This window comes from Protopterus annectens, chromosome 10.part0, assembly GCF_019279795.1.
Source record: "Protopterus annectens isolate FY-2018-M chromosome 10.part0, PAN1.0, whole genome shotgun sequence".
NCBI lineage: Eukaryota > Metazoa > Chordata > Ceratodontiformes > Protopteridae > Protopterus > Protopterus annectens.
In genome coordinates, this window is record NC_056744.1 from 18,096,566 (window position 1) to 18,116,047 (window position 19,482).

General features: G+C 42.4%; 1 protein-coding gene across 7 annotated transcripts in view; it reads right to left on the reverse strand.

Annotated features, from left to right (window-relative positions):
• The window catches only part of LLGL2 (LLGL scribble cell polarity complex component 2), a 2,451,001-nt gene that overhangs the window by 49,403 nt on the left and 2,382,116 nt on the right, over positions 1-19,482 (reverse strand). For all 7 annotated transcript variants that reach the window (XM_044084955.1, XM_044084956.1, XM_044084957.1 and 4 more), the window contains one exon: positions 10,843-10,892. In XM_044084955.1, the coding sequence (XP_043940890.1) occupies positions 10,852-10,892 (41 nt within the window). In that variant the 3' untranslated portion in view covers positions 10,843-10,851. The remainder of the gene's footprint in view (positions 1-10,842; positions 10,893-19,482) is intronic.

Sequence of the window (19,482 nt, forward strand, 5' to 3'; positions counted from 1 at the left end):
GCTGAAGAAAAGTGTTGAGGCAGTCAAGAAGACTGGGGGCTGGCTAGGATGCCCTGCAAGACTGCGGTAGCAAAGCCTGCCCTGGATTTGGAGAAGATAGGCAGGTGGTAATGCTTGGTGAAGGCATGAACAGATGTCCATGTTGCAGCCTCCAGGATGTCTGTGGTGGGGACCCCTCTGAGAAAAGCTGCAGAGGTAGAGGTTGCCCTGGTGGAATGCATCCTGACCCCCTTGGGGGGAGGTTTCCCGTGCTGTTTGTAGCAGAAATGGATGCAGTGTGCTATCCATTTGGAAAATATTTGGATATGGCCTTGCCCTCTGCTCCTGCAGCGAAGCTGGCTAGCAATTGATCAGTTTTTCTGAAAGATTTAGTCCTGTCTAGGTAGAAACTGAGCTGTCTGTGCACATGTATATAGTGCAGAATCCTTTCCCCTTGTTTTGTGGGTTAAGGAAAAAGGTGGGCAAATTAATGGATTGGTTGAGAGCCACACTGGACACAACTTTTGGCATGAAGGATGGGTTAGTCCTGAGAGAGACCCTGTCAGCATGGAAAATGATGAAGGGCTCTAAAGCCATAAGTGCTTGCAGCTCTGACACTCTTCTAGCTGAAGTGATGGCCAGAAGCAAGGCTGTCTTCCAAGAGAGAAATTTTACTTCTGCTGAAGCTGCAGTTTCAAAAGGGGGGGGGGGCAGGGTGAGCTTTTCCAACACAAAGTTTAGGTCCCACGCTGGGGTAGGAGCTCTTCTGGGTGGCCTCAAGTTGGTAGCCCCTCTTAGGAAATGTCTGATGAGAGGGTGTGAGAAAAGAGGTGGCTCTGCTGAAATGAGCAGAGATGGCAGAGGCATGAATTTTAGTAGAAGAGAAGGATAGACACCTGTGTAGTAGATCTGCCAGGTAATCCAGGATGAGGGGTAGGGAGGGCTGTGCTGTTCCAGCTCCCTTAGCCTGGATCCAGGTGCAAACCCTTTTCCACTTGTCAGCATAAGACTTTCTAGGACTGGGGCATCTGGCCTCACGTACAACATCTAGAACTTATTTGCTTAGACTGGCAGCTTGGGTAGAGGTCAGGGAATAAGCCAGGCTGCCAGATTGAGAGTCTGCAAATGGGGATGCATGAATTCTCCATTCCTCTGGGTCAGGAGTGTTGGGATCTGAGGTAGGTGCCATGGTGTCAAAGGTCAAATCCAGAAAAAAGTGAATTCCGCTAAAGAACGCTCAGCAGAACAAAAACAATGTAAATATTGGAAGAGCGTTGCCACAAGTATTAGTACTTCATCTGAGTATTCAAAACTTGCTAAACAACCAAAATGGCGAAAAGACAGCTTCAAAACAACAGCTTCAATAACAGGCTTTTACCATGTTGAATCCACAATATATGAAATATAGAGCTTTGCTGTTGTAAAAGTCAAGTGGCGTTGTAATTCCACAGCTTTAAAACATGTGGATGTCAGAAAAACAGAAAAAACTAACATAAAAGTGAAGAACCCTTCTGATGTAAACAATGGACAACCGCTTTCAGCTTTTTCAAGCCTTCTTCAGATCCAAGTAGGTAAGCTGGGTTCACTGTTTAAAAGCTGGTATCATCCAATGAAACAACCTCAGTGAATGATTAATGTTAACCAATCAAGTTAGTCCATTGGTACACACCTCCAAAGCTTTAAGTTAAAACTCTATTTAAAACAACATGACAGTTTGACGTTTCTAAGACAGACTCAGACATTTTCATAAGGAATATCAGTAAAATCTTTTCAGTAGGTTCTAGTTAAAAGAACAAGCTCTGCATAAAAGCCAAGATTTGAGAGAAAAAGGTGAAAAATAAAAATAAAGTAGGGGTCTGAAAGCTGTCAGGGTGTGCTGAACAGCTAACATCTCTTTTTGGTTGATGTGCAGATGTATTTGATTTGGGCTCCATTGGCCCTGAATGCACCTGCCATCCAGGTGTGCACCCCAACCATTGTCTGATGCATCTGTGGTGAGGGTCTGGGTGGCATGGGGTTGTGAGAAGGGAAGTCCTTTGCTGTGGTAGCATGCTGCTGCCCACCAAAAAAAATATTTCCTTAGACAAGGTATTATTGGTACAAGAGTTTCCAGGTCTTGAGAGTGCTGACACCAAAGGCTTTTTAGGTACCATTGTAGTTTCCTCATATGCAGTTTGGCATATGGAATGAGTAGAATGCAAGAAGCCATGAACCCTAGAGCTTGCAGGATTTTCCTTGCAGATAACTGGGTCCTGGTGGCTAGTTGAGAGAAGTAGGCTGTCAGGTAGGATTGTTTTTCTGGTGTATGAAATGCCATTTGGGATGCTGTGTCCAGGCTTGCTCCCAGGAATACAATTTTTTGTGTGGGTACTAGTTTGGATTTCTTTTCGTTGATAGTATATCCCAGGGAGGTCAGTAGGTCCTTTACAAAGGTCAGGTGCTTTAGCAGCTTTTCCTGTCTGCCTGAATCAGGCAGTTGTCCAAGTATGGGTAAATCTGAATATTTCTTTGTCTGCAAAAAACAATTGCGGGAGCCAGACATTTTGTGAAAACTGGGAGCAGTGGATAAGCCAAAGGGAAGCGCAGAGAACTGAAAGTGCAGTGATCCTGCCCTGTAACATAGGTATTTCCTGCATGATTCCCTGATGGGGATGTGTAAGTAGGCCTCTTTTAGGTCTACTGTGGCTAACTAAGCATCCTTGGAAAACATAGGTAGAAGCTGCTGGAGGGTGAGCATTTTGAATTTTGGTATCACCAGAAAGGTGTTTAGAATGGATAGATCGAGGATGGGGTGCTATGTGCCCTCTTTTCTGGGTAGCAGGAAGAGTCTGGAGTAGAAACCTTGGCCTATCTGTTCTGCAGGAACATGCTCTATTGCACTCATAGACAGCAGGGAAAGGACATGCTTTTTGGCCTCTGCCCACTGGTTTGGGGAAGATCTGGGAACCCTTTTGGAGTTGGCAGCATGTGGAAATAAAATTTGTATCCCTGAGACACTATGTTGAGGACCCAGCGGCCGTTGGTAATGGTGCCCCAGTTGCTTGCGTGGAAGGACAGTTTTCCTCTTATCGGCAAGAGCAGGAGGGCAGAGGAAGTGTAGTCACTGTGAGTTCTTCCCATAAGAGGGTGGCTTTGCACTCCCTGGTTTTGAAGAGGAGGAACTCCATTGCTTAGATATCTGCATTCCCTGGGGCTGTTGTGTGTGTGTGGGGGGGCTGCTTCCCCTGGGTCTGGGCTCAGCTGACCTGGAGGAGGCAGGAAAGGACCAGTGCTTGGAGAGGCAATTCTCACTGAATCTCAGTGGCTGAACCTGAAAGAAGTATATCTGCACAGACTTAGCTTTTTCTTCCATCTTTTTTAAGACCTCTTCTGCCTTGATGCCAAAAAAGTTGTCTTTGTGCAAGGGTGCGTCCAGTAATTAGGATTTGACATGGTCTGGCAAGGGCTGTTCCTTAAGCCATGCATGCCTTCTAAGGACAGAACCAGTGACTGCTGCCCTGCAAGATACTTCTAGGGTGTCAAAACCACATTGTAAGGTGTGCTTAGTTACTTGACTTGCAGAATGCATTAACTCTTGTAACTCTATTTTCTGCACAAGCAGGGAAAGAAAACATTTTTTGCTTGAGGAGTTCCATGGTATGTTGCGGATATTTCAGCATATGGAACTGACAATTTAATGCTCTAATAAGCAAGAGTAGCAGAGGTGTACACTTTTTTACCCCATCTGACTAATGCTCGGGAATCCCTGTCTGAGGGGGTGGAATTCTTAGTTGAAGTTGCTTTGATTCCTTTAGGTCACTGAGAGATGACCTCAGGGTCAACAGTAGGATTTTTGAAAAGAAATTTGTGAGACTCAGGGACTGTATAGTACCTGTCAGGTTTCCTGGGAGCAGGAGGGAGGGTGTCAGGGGTCAGACTGGATTCCATAAAAACAGCATCCACAACATCCAGGACAGGCGGGATGGCCAGAGGTTTATGCTGTGGAAGATCTAAGAATTCCCTGAGTCTCTTTTTTGACTGAGGGTAGTCCTGACATTCCCATTGGAAATCCTCCCTTAAAGTATGTAGGGTTTCCCCAGAGGAAAAGTCCTCTGGTGGAGAGGCTGAAGAGATGGATTCCTCTGCATCACAATCCTCATAAGCAGAGAGGGGTTGCATATCTTCATATTCAGATGCGTCAGAGTCATTGGACTCTAGTTCAGATAAAACTACTGGAGACAAGTCTCTTTCTTTTGGAAGGGGTAGCCTGGCTTCTCCTGATAAGCATTATAAGGTTTTCCGCCATTTAAAGCATTTGAGACTGAGGCAAGGAAGCAGGTGCCCGAGGTTGTGTGGTCGTTTTTTTGGGTGTGGTTCATACCCTGGGCCTTAGAAACTCTGTAGTTTCCAAAAGAACTGTAGATGCGAAAGAAGTTGGTCTGTGTCATGTATCTGTAGTGAGTACTTCCTCGGAAGCTGATGCCTGCTCAGCGGCTGACAGCCCATCCATGGTAAAGACATCTGCAGGATCCTTAGTCAAAGAAGAGTCTCACGGCATACCGGACTCCGAAAGGGTCTCGGTAGCGGCCTGCATATCCACAGAAGCGGGCATCAGGGGCTGAGAAAGTGCCTCACTGAGGACCGGAGAACTGACGACTAGCTTAACGGAAGCGTCGTTGGCAGTCTTGGACCTGTGCAGTCTGTCTCTATCTTTATCCTTATATTTTTCTGGAAAATCAGTTGTCGGATGGCTTACTGAAGCCATATCAGAATTTGAGGACTGAGAGCGAAAATATCTAGCTACAATAAGGGCCCGACGACATATAGTTCTGGCGTTGAACAAAGCACAAAAGCGACAGTGGGGGACGTCGTGGTCTGGGTCTAAACAAGTGACGCAGTAAGACTGAAAATCTCAGTGTGGCATTTGCTTTCCACAGGTGAGACAATTGTTAACTTATTCTGACATCGGTTAGAGCAAGAAAAAAGAATCCCCAATGGGGTACTTAGCTGTAGAAGACTTCAACTTCAATTCAGAAACGAAAAACTCAGGTAGCGGCCTACCGGCACTCGTGCGAACTGCTTCGGGCTCCTCGGCAAGAAAGACTGATGTAATGGCGTCGGCTGCCTGACTTTACACCACTGACGACCTGACATCAGTCTTGCAGTGACAGCAACCGACGCAGAAATACTAAGCCTCTGGTATTCAGGCCGACTGAGGGCTTACCTGGCAGGGATAACCCAAATGTGATGACTGCAACAGTGAAACACGAAGAACATCTATAGCCACTGCAGGTCCGCTCACTGATGGCTGAGGCACTGTATTATATTTGTTCTTTTAGGTACAGCGGGCAAAGAGCCAGCAGGACTGGAGAAAGTATCCATGCTGCAGCTTAGGACAAGGACCGAAAACTGGGAATCAGTGCTAGATCGAGTTGGCTGGAAGGTAAAATGTAACAGAAGTGGTTCATAGGCAGCACATGCTTACCCCCACTGTCACTATTTTTCCGTTAAAGTTACAGAAAAAGGAACAATCCCTGTCAGAAATAAAGCAGTTGCATACAATGCATACTGCTGTAAGTAGTACACAAGTACTAAATACATTCAAAATGTTTTCTGCTTGTTTAACATTTCCAAACCCTTTAATTTTCCCAAATTAAAAATTTACACAAACATTTCACTTTTGTCACAAAATAGCCCCGAAGTCACAAAATAAGCTCTTAGCTAAAAACAGTGGCCCTAACAATAAACTCCTGATACTGCGAAAAAAAGAGACCTACTTAAAATGGGAACAATTTCTGTGCAGAAGGGCTCCCCTGAGAGAACTTACCTACCAGAAATGAAGCTTTAAGGCCAATCACTGTTCCTGTAGACCTTCCGAGTTGCTGACTTCCCTACTCTGGTCTGTCCATTAAGCAGTCAGAGTAAATATATGGGAGGGAGCCTGTGCTTTGTAAAACTGGCTGGTTCTTGTATCCTAGGCAGCTGTGAGAATGATGAACCTCTAGTTCTGTTTAAGACATGGAATTTATTCTCCTGAATATTCAGGTTGCCCAAACAACAACAAACAGATATACATACACGGCCCTAGTCTTCACTGCTGAAATACAGAGATGTAGCTGGCTGATTTGGCACTCCTAGGTTGAAAAGCAAGAAAGAACTATTCTCCGATCTGGCTTTCCTCCCTTGAGGCGTCCAAATGCTCTCATTTTGTACACCTTTGTCTGCTGGGTGGCTGACCCCTTCACCCAACCCTAGCTACGTTTCTGCTGAAAAGCATAAATCACCATCACAAAGGCAGAGGTAGCTCAAAATTTAACAATACAAACACAAAGCTGAAGCTACCACAAGTCATCCACAAAGCAGATGCTGCTGCTGTTGCTGTAAAGTACTAAACAAAGTAATGGATAATCAGCATCTTCCCTCTCTAAGTGAAAAAGTACTTTAAAATTTTCTCAGAGGTTTAAACAACAAAATGGCATGTTCATTCTTCACTTGCCCATAGACGTCCAAAGATGGAATCTACCTTCTTAGTAAGGCATTCCAGCTGCTAGTTTTTGGTTTGCAGCTGATCAAAGGATACTGAGAATTCTCAGTCTCTGAATCGAGTTCCTTTATTCCACTGATTTCCAGTCAAAGCCTTTTTTGTGTGACACGGCTTGTACAGTTAATTACCTCAACCAAAGAAAGCCATTTTTGGCACAAAATTATTCTCTGGTTACCTTGCCTTGTGTAACCAGCTGAAAGTTCAGAATAAGAATATTTAGAGTGTTTTGCCTACACCATCTGACAAGCAAGTTTCTCCTATGATGGTACTTCATGCCACTCTGAAAATTCTTCCTGACTGCCAAAAAGAAGTGATAATTTTCCTTTTTATCCCATTAAAACAATCAAATGTGCCACCTTCAAGAAGGGCTTCCACGTGTGAAGCAAAACTGAATGCTACTTTCCGGGATTAATCCTTCTAATAGGGATTGAAAATTCTGGGACTACTTTTGTAGAATGGATTTTTGAACACAGATTTATAAGTAGTAAAAGTGGCAAGTTCTACGATGGATGCCAAGTAGGAATAATTTAACAAGAAATTTGGTCTACTTTGCCTAGCAATACAGAAATATGTCCCATTTTTGACCCAGGTCCATCTCAACTGGGATAAAGTGGGGTATGTCCCACTAAAGTGCCCATGATGGTTTATGATAGCAGAATAAATATTTTTTATGCAGTTCTCTTAGTGTGCCAACACTATTCTATCAGCAGTAACCAAATTCAATCCCACAAAACATAAGTGGTCATGCTCTTTGGCAAAAGTGGCAAAGACTTGCAAGCCACCACACACAAAGTCATCCACATAGCATGTAAACACTCCTGTGATGTCACCTTTCTCATTTTAACCAGTACAACACAACAGGGTCAACATGCGTGTCCCCTCCTCTTGACTTAGCAATGATAACTTCCACTTTGTTATTCCAGCAGACCAAAGCATCTTTTAGACCATATTCATACTTGTTTAATTTCCAAAATAATCCAAAACACCTTACCTAAAGAGGGAGGGAGAAAAATCATAAGAGGGTTGCAGTTTTACATGGGACGTGTAAACCAAATTCTAGTTGCACCACATCTTCCTTAAGCTTTAACCAGCCCACCCAAAGATTTCAGCTGTATCTAGCACCCTCTGGTCTCTTTCTACAAATCAAATGGTTTTGACTTTTTTGACTTAAACTGCTTCCTGGCTACATCACTCCATCAGTACTAAATTCTTCTTTACTCATTTCTAAACTCTCCATATCTTAATTTCCCTTTTCAGATTTCCAAGTCACATCTATTACTTTTTTTTTTTTTTTTAACTATGAACATTGGCCAGTTTTGTATTTCTAAGTGCCCACTGCTCTGATGACTATATAACACTGTCATTATAGTTTTAACATTAGAGCTCTCAAACATATTTTTAGTTGCATCATTACTGAACTTTCCACTATTATAGCTCAATAACTTCTGAGGTGGGCCATACTTGCTAATCACACACTGAAAACATTTCTTTATACCTTCTGACTGTGTCCACAATGCCTCTGGCACCAAAATATGCTAGACAACTGACAGCATCAAGTCAAGTTCACGAGGCCACAGCAACTATCTCACTGTACTCAAAGGCCAGGGAAACCTCAAAAATGTCAATCTATTTCAAGACAAATACATTCACAACATGTTTGTTTCTTGAACTAAAAAGCAGTTCCTGCAGTATGCTCAAAGAAGCACTTGCAAATTAAAGAGGGCAGTTTGTACACAGTTTTTGGCTTCTATCTTTACTGATCCTATTCTCTGAAACTGAAGACCTTTCTCACAGTGACTCCACTAAAGGTCTTTAGTTTAAAATGCTGGCACAGAAATCTCCAGAGAGTGAAGTCAATTCTCATTGTGTGTTTATGTCCAATACGGTTTGTCCTTTTTAAGGATGTCTCATTGACCAGCAGATATCTCTCTACTGGAAATAATACTGTTCAGTGTCATTTACAACTTACCTTATTTTTCTGGTATTTTGGTAGAGAGCAGAACCTTTCCAAATATGAAAGACCCACTACTAAACGTACCGGTTTTCAACATCTTTTCCATCTCACTGATTCAGCTTAATGATACAGCTGTCAAATCCTTTTTCTTCATAAAGGTGCATGCAGTTTCAATCGCAACTGAACCCAAAGATTTGACTAAAATCTCTGCATCTGAAACTGGCTCCTTGGTAATGTTAAACTGCATTCTTCTAGATCTTTAAATACTTTCCTTTCTCCCTCTTTTTTAACTTCTTCAGCTTTGTCCAGGCAGACTTTTAGCCCAGCAATAGGTGTTCTGACATATAGCACATTTTGATGTTCTACCACAAATTTCTTATGGCTTTGTAACTATTTAATGGCGGTCTCACGGAGCTGTTTATCTAGCTAGCTTTCTACTTCATTGCTGCACTTTGAAATATGCTCCACCTTGAGTCACATTAATGAATCCTGCAGTCCCAGATCTCTCTGATCCCCCCCCCCACTTTTGCTGACCGAGTTAGTCCCACAAGGCTAATCCCCTCTTTTCAAGGAAGACCAGGGTGTTTTTCCTACTAAAATGGGAAATTTGTCCAGAACATCAGGGAACTTCCCTTACTCATTTCAACAGGTGCTGTATACTCAACAATAGCAAACAGAACACAAATTTCACAATAAATTTAATGGATTTATCCACTTATAAAACTTCTTCAAAAACACCATAAATCAAAAAACACAACCTCCTTAAATACAAATCACACTAGCAACTCCAACAACAGATCAGAGAGGCAGGCAGTCAGACCGCAGCTTAAGTACAGGTGCTGCAGAAATGGAATCATTTAGTGCAGGCAAAACATCACTGACCAAATAAATCTGCCAGTGCAAGTATTCATACAAAAGCAAATTTTTCCAATTGCCCCTTGGATATCATTAGAAACTTTTTCTAAAACAATAAAGGTAAACCTTTTGAATCCTTCGCACAATACAGAATGCCTAATGAATACTATTACAATAATCATAAATACTTTTTTTAACATCCTTTTTGTCTTACCTATGTAAAAACCAGAACAAACTGAACACAATGCAGTATAAATAACTCCACTGGTATGACAATTGCATCTTCCTTTACATGCAATCAGCCTCAAATAACCTGGAATGACAATATCTGGACCATCATGGCTATAGCTACACTGAATGCAGTCACCACATTTGGACATCATATAAAGCTTTTCCTGATTGCCATCCATCCATTCAAACTATCCACCAATATTGCGGCTTGTCTTATATGTAAACAAAGTTCGTGCTCCAATACATCAGGGTACATTCTAATCAATTATTTCCAAATAGACGCCATAATGCTCCACAACACTGCGGTATCCACCAAACAGTGCAATACCATAGCACACGTGGTTATAACTTTTTCAAATCAAGCATTCCTTCCAAAAGATTTCTTAAGGACTGATTGGGACATACAAATCATGCCTCCTTGCACTCACTCACACAAATATATCCTGCACCAATTTGTGAGGGTAAATCCCAGCATGTAACAGAAGTCAAAATTTGACTGTTTACAAAAAATCACATTTTCAGAAACAATTCTTCAAAGCCTAATTAACTGACCTGCAACAATGCCCTTTTTCTTACAAAAATTATGGGCACTGTTATAATGTACAAACTGAGTGAAATATGTCAGCTTCCTATAGATATCAGATGAACAACAAGACAACTTCAAATTCTTATAAATTATGACACGAAAACAGTTTTAAGATTACACATGGAGACAGCTGTGAACAGCATACTAAAAAAAAAAAGGACAGCAACAATAAGAAAGGCACAACAGAATGTTTAAAATCACAACTGCAGCAGATTTCACGAGGGAAAAGGTGAGACTGGAACGGCAGTGGTATAAAAATCTCAATTTGGACTGACTCTTTCTTCAGCATTTCTTTAAGGAAGGCATGCTTATAGAGGAGGAAGTAGACTGAGTACCAAGGTAAAATCTACTCAACAACAAATTAAGCAGCTATGGCAGAATTGCATAACCTGTTAAGACAGGAGCAGGTTACAATAACTAATTACTAAATTCATTTTCAACGTTACAGACATTTAAGGATACTGAGGAAAACACAAAAAATTCATCACTGTCTTCTGACTTGTGTTAAGCACAACAGTTACATTATCAAATGTTTCATCAAGCCACTACAGTACAGGGAATATACGCTTTTGTTTACCTGAAACGCTGCTTAATGACAGCCTTGCATAATAAGCTAGATGTTCATCCCAACATAAACAAAACACATGCCTAAATCTCATGTGCTGGAGTAGTAAAAGCAAGAAATTTCAAGTTACTAAAAGTTATGTAATGTACCTCCATTTGTCAGCCTATGTCCTGCAATCTTTTTCTTTGAGTTCCTCTCCCTGTAAGAAAAAAACGAAACAAAAGCTTATAGTAAGTACAAATCCAGGGACATTTCATCTGAATTTTTTTATTTCAATGATAAAACAAATGAAAAAAAAATACACACAGTATGTAAAACACATCAAATATTTCACAAACCGAGCACATGATTTTCTGAATAGTTAAAACTTTTCATCAGTAAGTATCGGAGAAGTAATTTAAATATGAAGTAAACTAAAACACTCAAGTAGAATGATATATTACATTTTGACGATGGCTTTCATCATCCATTTCAGAAACTCTTACTTGTTAGCAGACAGCATTGCTTCCCAAAAGCATCACAGAGATGCATGCCATCTGCATACAAGATGAAAGCAATGCAACACAAATGGGAATGAAAAAAAGGCTGCACCAATTTTCTAGGGTGAGAACAATTAATTTTTGGTTCATGAACATACAGACTTTTAGCCAGTGTAACAGTAGTGATACTAGTGGCCTCTCAAGTCAACCTGCTTGGTGCAGCTGGTCCCATGCAGCTGTCTGTCCGTTTTCTTTCCATCTTGCACCCAATCCCAAGCTCCCTTAACTACCTCTGCTAGCTTATTTATTTTAATTATCTGTGTTTGTTAGCAGAATTAATCAGACTAGCCCAGAGACCCTTTTCAGCTAGTACCAGAGCATATACTCAACAAAATTACAGAGATGTCACAGTTCATTTCACAGCACAAAACAGCATACAAGCCTATTCTCTACCCACATTTCCTCCCAAATAACGCAAAAGTACTGATCACTAATCTAAAAGTTAATAGAAAAGACATGTACATTAATGGAATACAGATTCTAACAGGTAATAACGTAGCTATTGCTGAAAACATCCTCCAATGGATAGCTCATAACATAACAAAAAGAAACCATTATTATGGGTGACCTAAACACTGACTGGTAGCATAGCAACTCGGCTTCCCCTACAAATCTAATAACTCTATTTGGTTTCTTTCAACTAATCAGTGTCACTACAAGAAATAGTGGAATTGAAAAACCCATCCAGATGCCTGACTGCATTAGTGACACCTCCCAACATATATACTCAGACATCACTTTAATACAAACAAACCAATACTGTACAACAAAGTGTAAGACCTAACCAAATTCAACAACGATACCTTTGTCTCCTCCCTATGCCATTACAACTGGAATACTAAAAACCCTGTCCTAAGAAGATGCTGTCTCCCATTTTAACAAAACTTTCCCAAGTCTTCTGGAAAAGGTCCCACTCAGAACAGAGTTAAACCAAGCCCAGTCCCATAGCTAACAAAAAAAATGCCTCATACAGAGAGACAAAGCTTGGAAAACAAAATTTCAGACACTTTAGAAACCTACAAAAAGGCAGCAACTCAACTGAGTTTAACTACAGACCTATTCCCATTCTATTACCACAACCCCAAATCCTGGAAAAATGTACTCACTTCTCAGCTTGTCAAATACCTCACAGACAACCATCTCTTCTCAAAAACCCAACAATGGTTTTCGACCCAAGCATAGTACTAAAACTGCCTTCTTCAATTTCACGAGCACTATGAATCAAAACAGGAACACTAGTAACATGGTGGTATCTCTCTTCCTTAACCTATTCAAAGCCTTTGACACTGTTATACTAACATTTTATCAAACTCTATAGCCTTGGACTTGATCAGCCAACAATACCTTGGCTCCATAGCTATCTAACAGATATGAAGCTGTGAAACTCCAAAAAGACCATCATTCCCACCAGTCCAAGGTAGATTTCCAAAGGTCTATTTATACTTATTCTAGCACCTTCAACTATTCAATATTACCATAAACAAATATCATATTGCTATCAGAGAGACAGTACAGTTTTGTACCTGCCATAAATGTAGATGTTCGAGTGTATATACTGCTGCAGTCATCACACTTGGGTTATCCTGCCATCAGGCGGTCCCACAGTCGGCCGAATCCCAAAGTCTTGGTCCGGCGTCGGTTGTCGTCACTTCTTCCCTGACGTCAGAGCGACAGGGGGAAAAGAGAGGCAGCCAATGCCATTTTCTTCAGTTTTTCTTGCCCCAGATGTCAGGTGCCCCCAAGTAGGGAGGCAATACAAATAACTATGCAAAAATACCTTAGTAGATAAACAATAGTATAAGCTGTTAGCAAATACACCATATAGGCATGCATCCAATAGACTGATGTACATGGAGTTATAACTAACACCCTGGTATGTAGAGGGGATGGTGGGAGGGTAACCTGGACTGCAGCAATATATACACTCGAACATCTACATTTATGGTAGGTACAAAACTGTACTATGTTCATCGTGTTATACTGCTGCAGTCATCACACTTGGGTAGAATCCCAAAGCTATGGATGGGTGGCTGGTACTAAACTGGGTTAGGTGAAGCTAGGATGCCCTGCAGAACTACAGTGGCAAAACCAGCTCTGGTTTTTGAGTATAATGGAAGGTGGTAGTGCTTGGTAAAGGTGTGCACTGAACTCCAAGTAGCTGCCTCCAGAATGTCCTTGGTTGGAACCCCCCTGAGAAAGGCTGCTGAGGTTGCTATAGCCCTGGTAGAATGGGACCTAATATTAACAGGCACTGCTTTCCCATGGTGCGAGTAGCAAAAGCGGATACAATGTGTTATCCATTTGGAGATGGTCTGTTTGGAAATAGCCTTTCCTTGTGAACCTGCAGCATAGGATACAAAGAGTTGGTCAGTTTTTTTGAAAGTCTGTCTTATCCAAATAGTAACGTTGCTGTCTGTGAATGTCCAAAGAGTGAAGGACTCTTTCTCCTTTATTCTGGGGGTTTGGATAAAAGGTGGGTAAATGAATGGTCTGATTCAAAGCCACACTGGATACTACCGTTGGCATAAAGGTAGGGTTAGTTCGTAAAGATACTCTGTCCTGATGGAAAATGATGAAAGGTTCCACTGCCATAAGCGCTTGTAGTTCTGAGACCCTGCATGCTGAGGTGATAGCCAGCAACAGAGCCGTTTTCCATGACAAGTATTGTAGTTCTGCTGAGAAGGCTGGTTCGAAAGGAGGTAGTGTTAATTTTTCTAAAACGAAGTTGAGGTCCCAAGCTGGCGTTGGGGGTTTTCTGGGGGGTCTTATATTCTTAGCCCCTCTGAGAAACTGCCTTAGTAAAGGGTGTGAGAATATGGGAGGATCCGTATTATATTGAGCTGAAATGGCTGAAGCATGGATCTTAATGGATGAGAAAGAAAGGCCTTTGTGTAGTATTCTCAGTTAAGTATTGGAGTATTTGAGGAATGTTTGGTATCCATGGATTTTGGCCTTTAGCCTGGTTCCATGCACAAAATCTTTTCCATTTGTCTGAGTAAGTTTTTCTGGTGCTGGGCCTCCTGTCCTCCAAAATGACATTCAGGACGTCCTTTGAGAGAAGTGTTGATTGATAATTCAAGGTATTCTCCATGCAGCTAAATTTAAAGTCCTGAGCTGACTGTGAAGGATCTGAGAGTTTTGCTGAGTCAGCAGAAGTGGAAATTGAGGTAAGATCCATTGAGGGCTGTGAGTCAAGGTCCTTAGTAATGGGTACCAGTGCTGACGTGGCCAGTCCGGAGCAATGAAGATCATTTGAGGTCTCTCTGATCTGACTTTCAGTAATACCTTGGTCAAGAGAGGTAGTGGTGGGAAGGTATAGACTGTCAATGCTGTCCAACTGAATGATAGGGCATCCACTTTCCAGGCTAGGGAATGATAAGTCCTTGTGCAAAATTTCTGTAGTTGGCAAATGTTGGGGGAGGCAAATAGATCTATGTCTGGGCATCCCCACCTTTGAGTTATCATTGAAAATACTTGTGGGTGTAGTCTCCACTCGTGAGGATCTGTCAAATTTCTGCTTAATTCGTCTGCCAATATGTTTTCCTTTCCTGGCAGGAATTGTGCTTGCAGTTGTACTTGGAAAGTCAATGCTGTGTTCCACACGGTCATTGCCTGTCTGCATAAAGGGTAGGAGTGTGTTCCTCCCTGTTTCTTTATGTACCACATAACTGTGGTGTTGTCTGTCCTTATTAGTAGTTGTCCTGGACGCAAGAGGTCCTTGAAGGCTGTCAGTGCATTTTGCACAGCTAGCATCTCCTTTTGGTTGATGTGTAGATGCATTTGTTTTGCAGACCATTTGCCCTGTATGCACTTGTCCTGCCATGTGTGCTCCCCAGGCGTAGTCTGAAGAATCTGTTGTCATAGTTTGGTTTGCTGGAGGTAAGACGAAAGGAAGACCCTTGTTTATTTGATATGCTTGAGCCCACCATAGGAACTCTTTTTGAAGGCAGGGAATGAGAGGTATACTTGTTTCGAGGCTGTGCCTGTGTTGAGTCCATACACTTTTTAGGTACCATTGTAATTTCCTCATATGCAGCTTTGCATGTGGAATTGGTTGAATGCAGAATGCCATGAACCCCAATGCCTGCAGGATTTTCCTTGCAGTGAGCTGGGTAAAAGTTGCCATCTTTTTGAAGTATTGAGTCAGTTGTTTTTGTTTGTCTGGCGTGAGATAAGCCATCTGGGCCATTGTATTTAAGCTGGCACCCAGGAATATTATGTCTTGTAAGGGTATTAGCCTTTGACTTCTTTTTGTTTACTGTGCACCCTAAGCAACTTAGCAGCTTTGTTACAAATGCCAGATGCTGTAATAGAATGGCCTTGCTGTCCGCTAGGATCAGGCAGTCGTCCAGATATGGATAAATTTGTATTCCTCGTTGTCTGCAGTACGCAATTACTGATGCCAGGCATTTCGTAAATACTCTGGGCGCAGTAGATAAGCCAAAGAGCAATGCAGAGAATTGATAATGCGTTGTACCTGCCAAAAATCTGAGGTATCTTCTGCAATCTTGTCTGATAGGGACATGCAGGTATGCCTCTTTGAGGTCCAACGTTACCAGCCAAGACTTCTTGCCCAGCATGGGAAGAAGCTGCTGTAGTGTGAGCATTTTGAATTTGGGTACCTCCAGGTAAGTGTTTAGAATTGAGAGGTCTAAAATGGGTCTCCAGGCTTTGTCCTTTCTTGGTACTAGAAATAGTCTTGAGTAAAAACCTTGAACTGCTCCTTTGTAGGTACCTTTTGAATTGCTTTCATATCCATATGAGCTGAAATTTGCATTTGTGCCTCTGCCCATTGGTTTGGAGGCAGATTTGGCATGCCTCTCATCCGTGGTAAAGTGTGAAAATGAAATCTGTAGCCTCGGGTAATAATATCCAGAACCCATTTGTCCTTTGTTATGATGCACCAATTTTGTGGAAATAGAGCCAGTTTTCCTCCCAAAGGTGCTGCCAGGGCAATTTTGCTTGGCAGGCAAAGAGGGAAGTCGTTGTGTTTGTTTCCTGAAGGGTTGAGATCTTTCGTCTCCACCTCTTTGAGTTGTTGTATGCCATTGTCTAGGCCTGAAAGAACCTTGTGGCTGGCCTCTGCCCCTTGGGCGTCTGTACCTACCCCTTTGGGGTCTGTCTGATGCAGGAAAGGACCAGTTTTTTGATGGCCAGTTTCTGCTGAAACGAGGAGGTTGTACCTGTAAAAAAATCTTTAACTGTCTGCATAGATTTTGCCTTTTCTTCCATTTTCTTTAAAACTTCCTCTGCTTTGACACCAAATAACACATCTTTCTGCAATGGAGCATCCAATAACTTTGCTTTGACATGTTCTGGTAAGGCTTGCTCTTTTAGCCAAGCATGTCTACGTATTACAGATCCTGTGACAGCTGCTCTACATGAGGCTTCCAATGAATCAAAACCACACTGTAAGGTATGCTTTCCCACCTGTTCTGCTGCATGCAGCAAATCCTGCATCTCTTTGAAATCAGGTTGATCTGTCTGAGGGATCATTTTCTGCTTTAGCTGTGTAATCAAGTACTGCTGGTATTTTAGCATGTGGAATTGGCAGTTTAAGGCCCTCATGGCCAAAGTGGCAGACGTATACACTTTCTTCCCCCATCTTTCTAATGCTCTGGAATCTCTTTCAGAAGGTAGTGGATTCTTAGCAGTAGAGGCCTTAACCCCTTTGGGACCCTGGGAAATGGTTTCGGGGTCTGCAACAGGGCTTTTATATAGAAACTTATGAGAATCAGGAACTCGGTAGTATCTGTCTGGTTTAGCTGGTGCAACAGGTAAGGAATCTGGGTTTAGACTAGATTCGGTGTAAACATCATCCAAAATGTCTAAAACTGGAGGAATTGCAAGGGGTCTATGCTGTGGGAGAAGAAGAAACTCACGGAGTCTTTTCTTAGAGTCAGAGTAATCTTGGCCTTCCCAGTGGAAGTGTTCCCTCATGGTGTGTAAAGTTTCCCCAAAAGAGTAGTCTTCGGGGGGGGGGAGACCGAAGGAATGGACTCTTCAGCATTTGAGTCTTCATAAGGAGGGAAGGAATAATCCTGGTCCTCAGAGTTAGCTGAGGAAAGGGATGCTTGGTCAGAGGAAGGATAATCTTCCTCCAGTCTAGGCCTTTTGTCAGAAGGGGGTTGTGAACCCCTCATAAGGGTAATTAAATCCTCAGCCATCTTAAGCATCTGTTTTTTTTAGGCATAGGGGCCTGTGGGTGGGACTGTGGACCCGGTTTCCTAACTTTTAAGGGGGCTTTAAGTTTAGCATAAGACTTAATGGAGATAGCTGTCGGTTTGAAGACACCTTCAGAAACAGAAGGCCTGTCCAAAATCTCCGGATCACCGTCAGGGTTGGTGTCCGAGGGGTGAGATGGAACCGGCTCCTGAGGCCCAGCTGATTCGGTCTGGGAGGCCGTCAGAATTTCTAAATCTGCGGTAGTCAGGGGCTGCGTAGGCACCTCGCTGAAAACTGGAGAACCGGCGGCAATCCTTGCTGAGGCCTCAGTATCTGGTCTTGGCCTTGGTTGCCTGTCCTTGTCCTTGCATTTTTTAATCATTGCTGATGTCGGTTGCTCCAACGACATGCTATAATTAAATTTTCTGCCAAAATAATGTCGGGCAAAATCTGCCCGACGCTTGACTGCACGTTTGTTGAACCTAGCACAAAACAGACAACCAGAGACGTCGTGGTCTGGGTCTAGGCAAGGAATACAATAAGAATGAAAATCCTTATGAGGTATTTGCTTCCCACAAGAAATGCAATTATTAACTTTGTCTGACATCGGTCTGAGGCAAGAAAAGTTTCCAGAACGGGGTACTTAGCTTTAGAGAAGACTTCGGGCTGAAATTCGATTCGAAAATCTCAGGAGCTAGCCGACCGGCACTTGTGAACTGCTTCTGCTTCGGGCACCGCGCGGCAAGAAAGACTGAAGAAAATGGCGTCGGCTGCCTCTTTTATCCCCCTGTCACTCTGACGTCAGGGAAGAAGCGACGACAACCGACGCCGGACCAAGACTTTGGGATTCGGCCGACTGCGGGACCACCTGATGGCAGTATAACCCAAGTGTGATGACTGCAGCAGTATAACACGATGAACATCACAAAAACTCAATATGCAGATGACTCCACACTTACCTGTTCAGCCAACTTTACAAATCTTCCAAAAAAATCACCCAGGCTCACTCTCACTCTCATCTGATGAATCCCGGCACACAAACTCCCATCAAATTAATGTTCTTCACCACCAGACATTTTTCTGAATATAACACACACACATTCCACATTATCTCATCAAACACTAAAATTAAAGCCATAGCACATACCAAACTTCTAGGGGTCCAAATTGAAGAGAATCTCAAATCCGACCACCATCTTGTTCAAGCTATCAAAAAAAGATGCATGAAACTAGGCTGCCTCTAACAGCGAAACAATATCTCACAGGCACTGCAAAAAAATCCCTACCAACAACCTACATACTCACATCTCCTCCAGCACGCGTCTCCTATTCTCACTAACCTGAGCACTACCCACAGCTTAATGCCAAATTTTCGAACATCTCCTACAAAACCTATCAGTGTATGGTCCCTAAAACATCTAAAATGTCTTGAATTGCCTCATTACTTGACTTACACACTAGTCATAACCCACAACTGGATATAAAGCTCAGAAAAATGCCCAGCACTGCAAAACACTACAACCCTACCAAACATCTACTCATGCAATAAAATCAAACAATATCACTTTATTCCTATTGTCTGTAAACTATGGAATGCTATCTCACTCAAAAGTAAATTAATACACAAAATAAGAAGTTTTAAACCCCACCTAAAGCAACATTGAAACAATACCTGACTCTGCACACACACACTACATTTGGCTAACCCAACAAAGTACAGTTGTGTTCACTTACCATAAATGTAGATGTTCGAGTGTATTCACTGTTGTAGTCATCACCTGTGGGTTATTCCTGCTGTGGTAGCCCTCGGCCTGCCTGAATACCAGAGTCAATGTTTTTCTGCACCAGCTGCTGTCAGGTCATCAGTGCTATAAAGGAGGGCTGCCGACACCATTACATCAGTTTTTCTTGCCCTGACCAGTCAGAGGCCCAAGTAAATATGGTAAGGTTTACTGGTGGCTAAAAGCCACAGTTAGAAACTTATGTCTCCCTAAAGAAAGAAGATATAAGGGAGAAGGAGGGTGGGAAACCAGGAATGCAACAGTGAATACAGTTGAACATCTACATTTATGGTAAGTGTACACA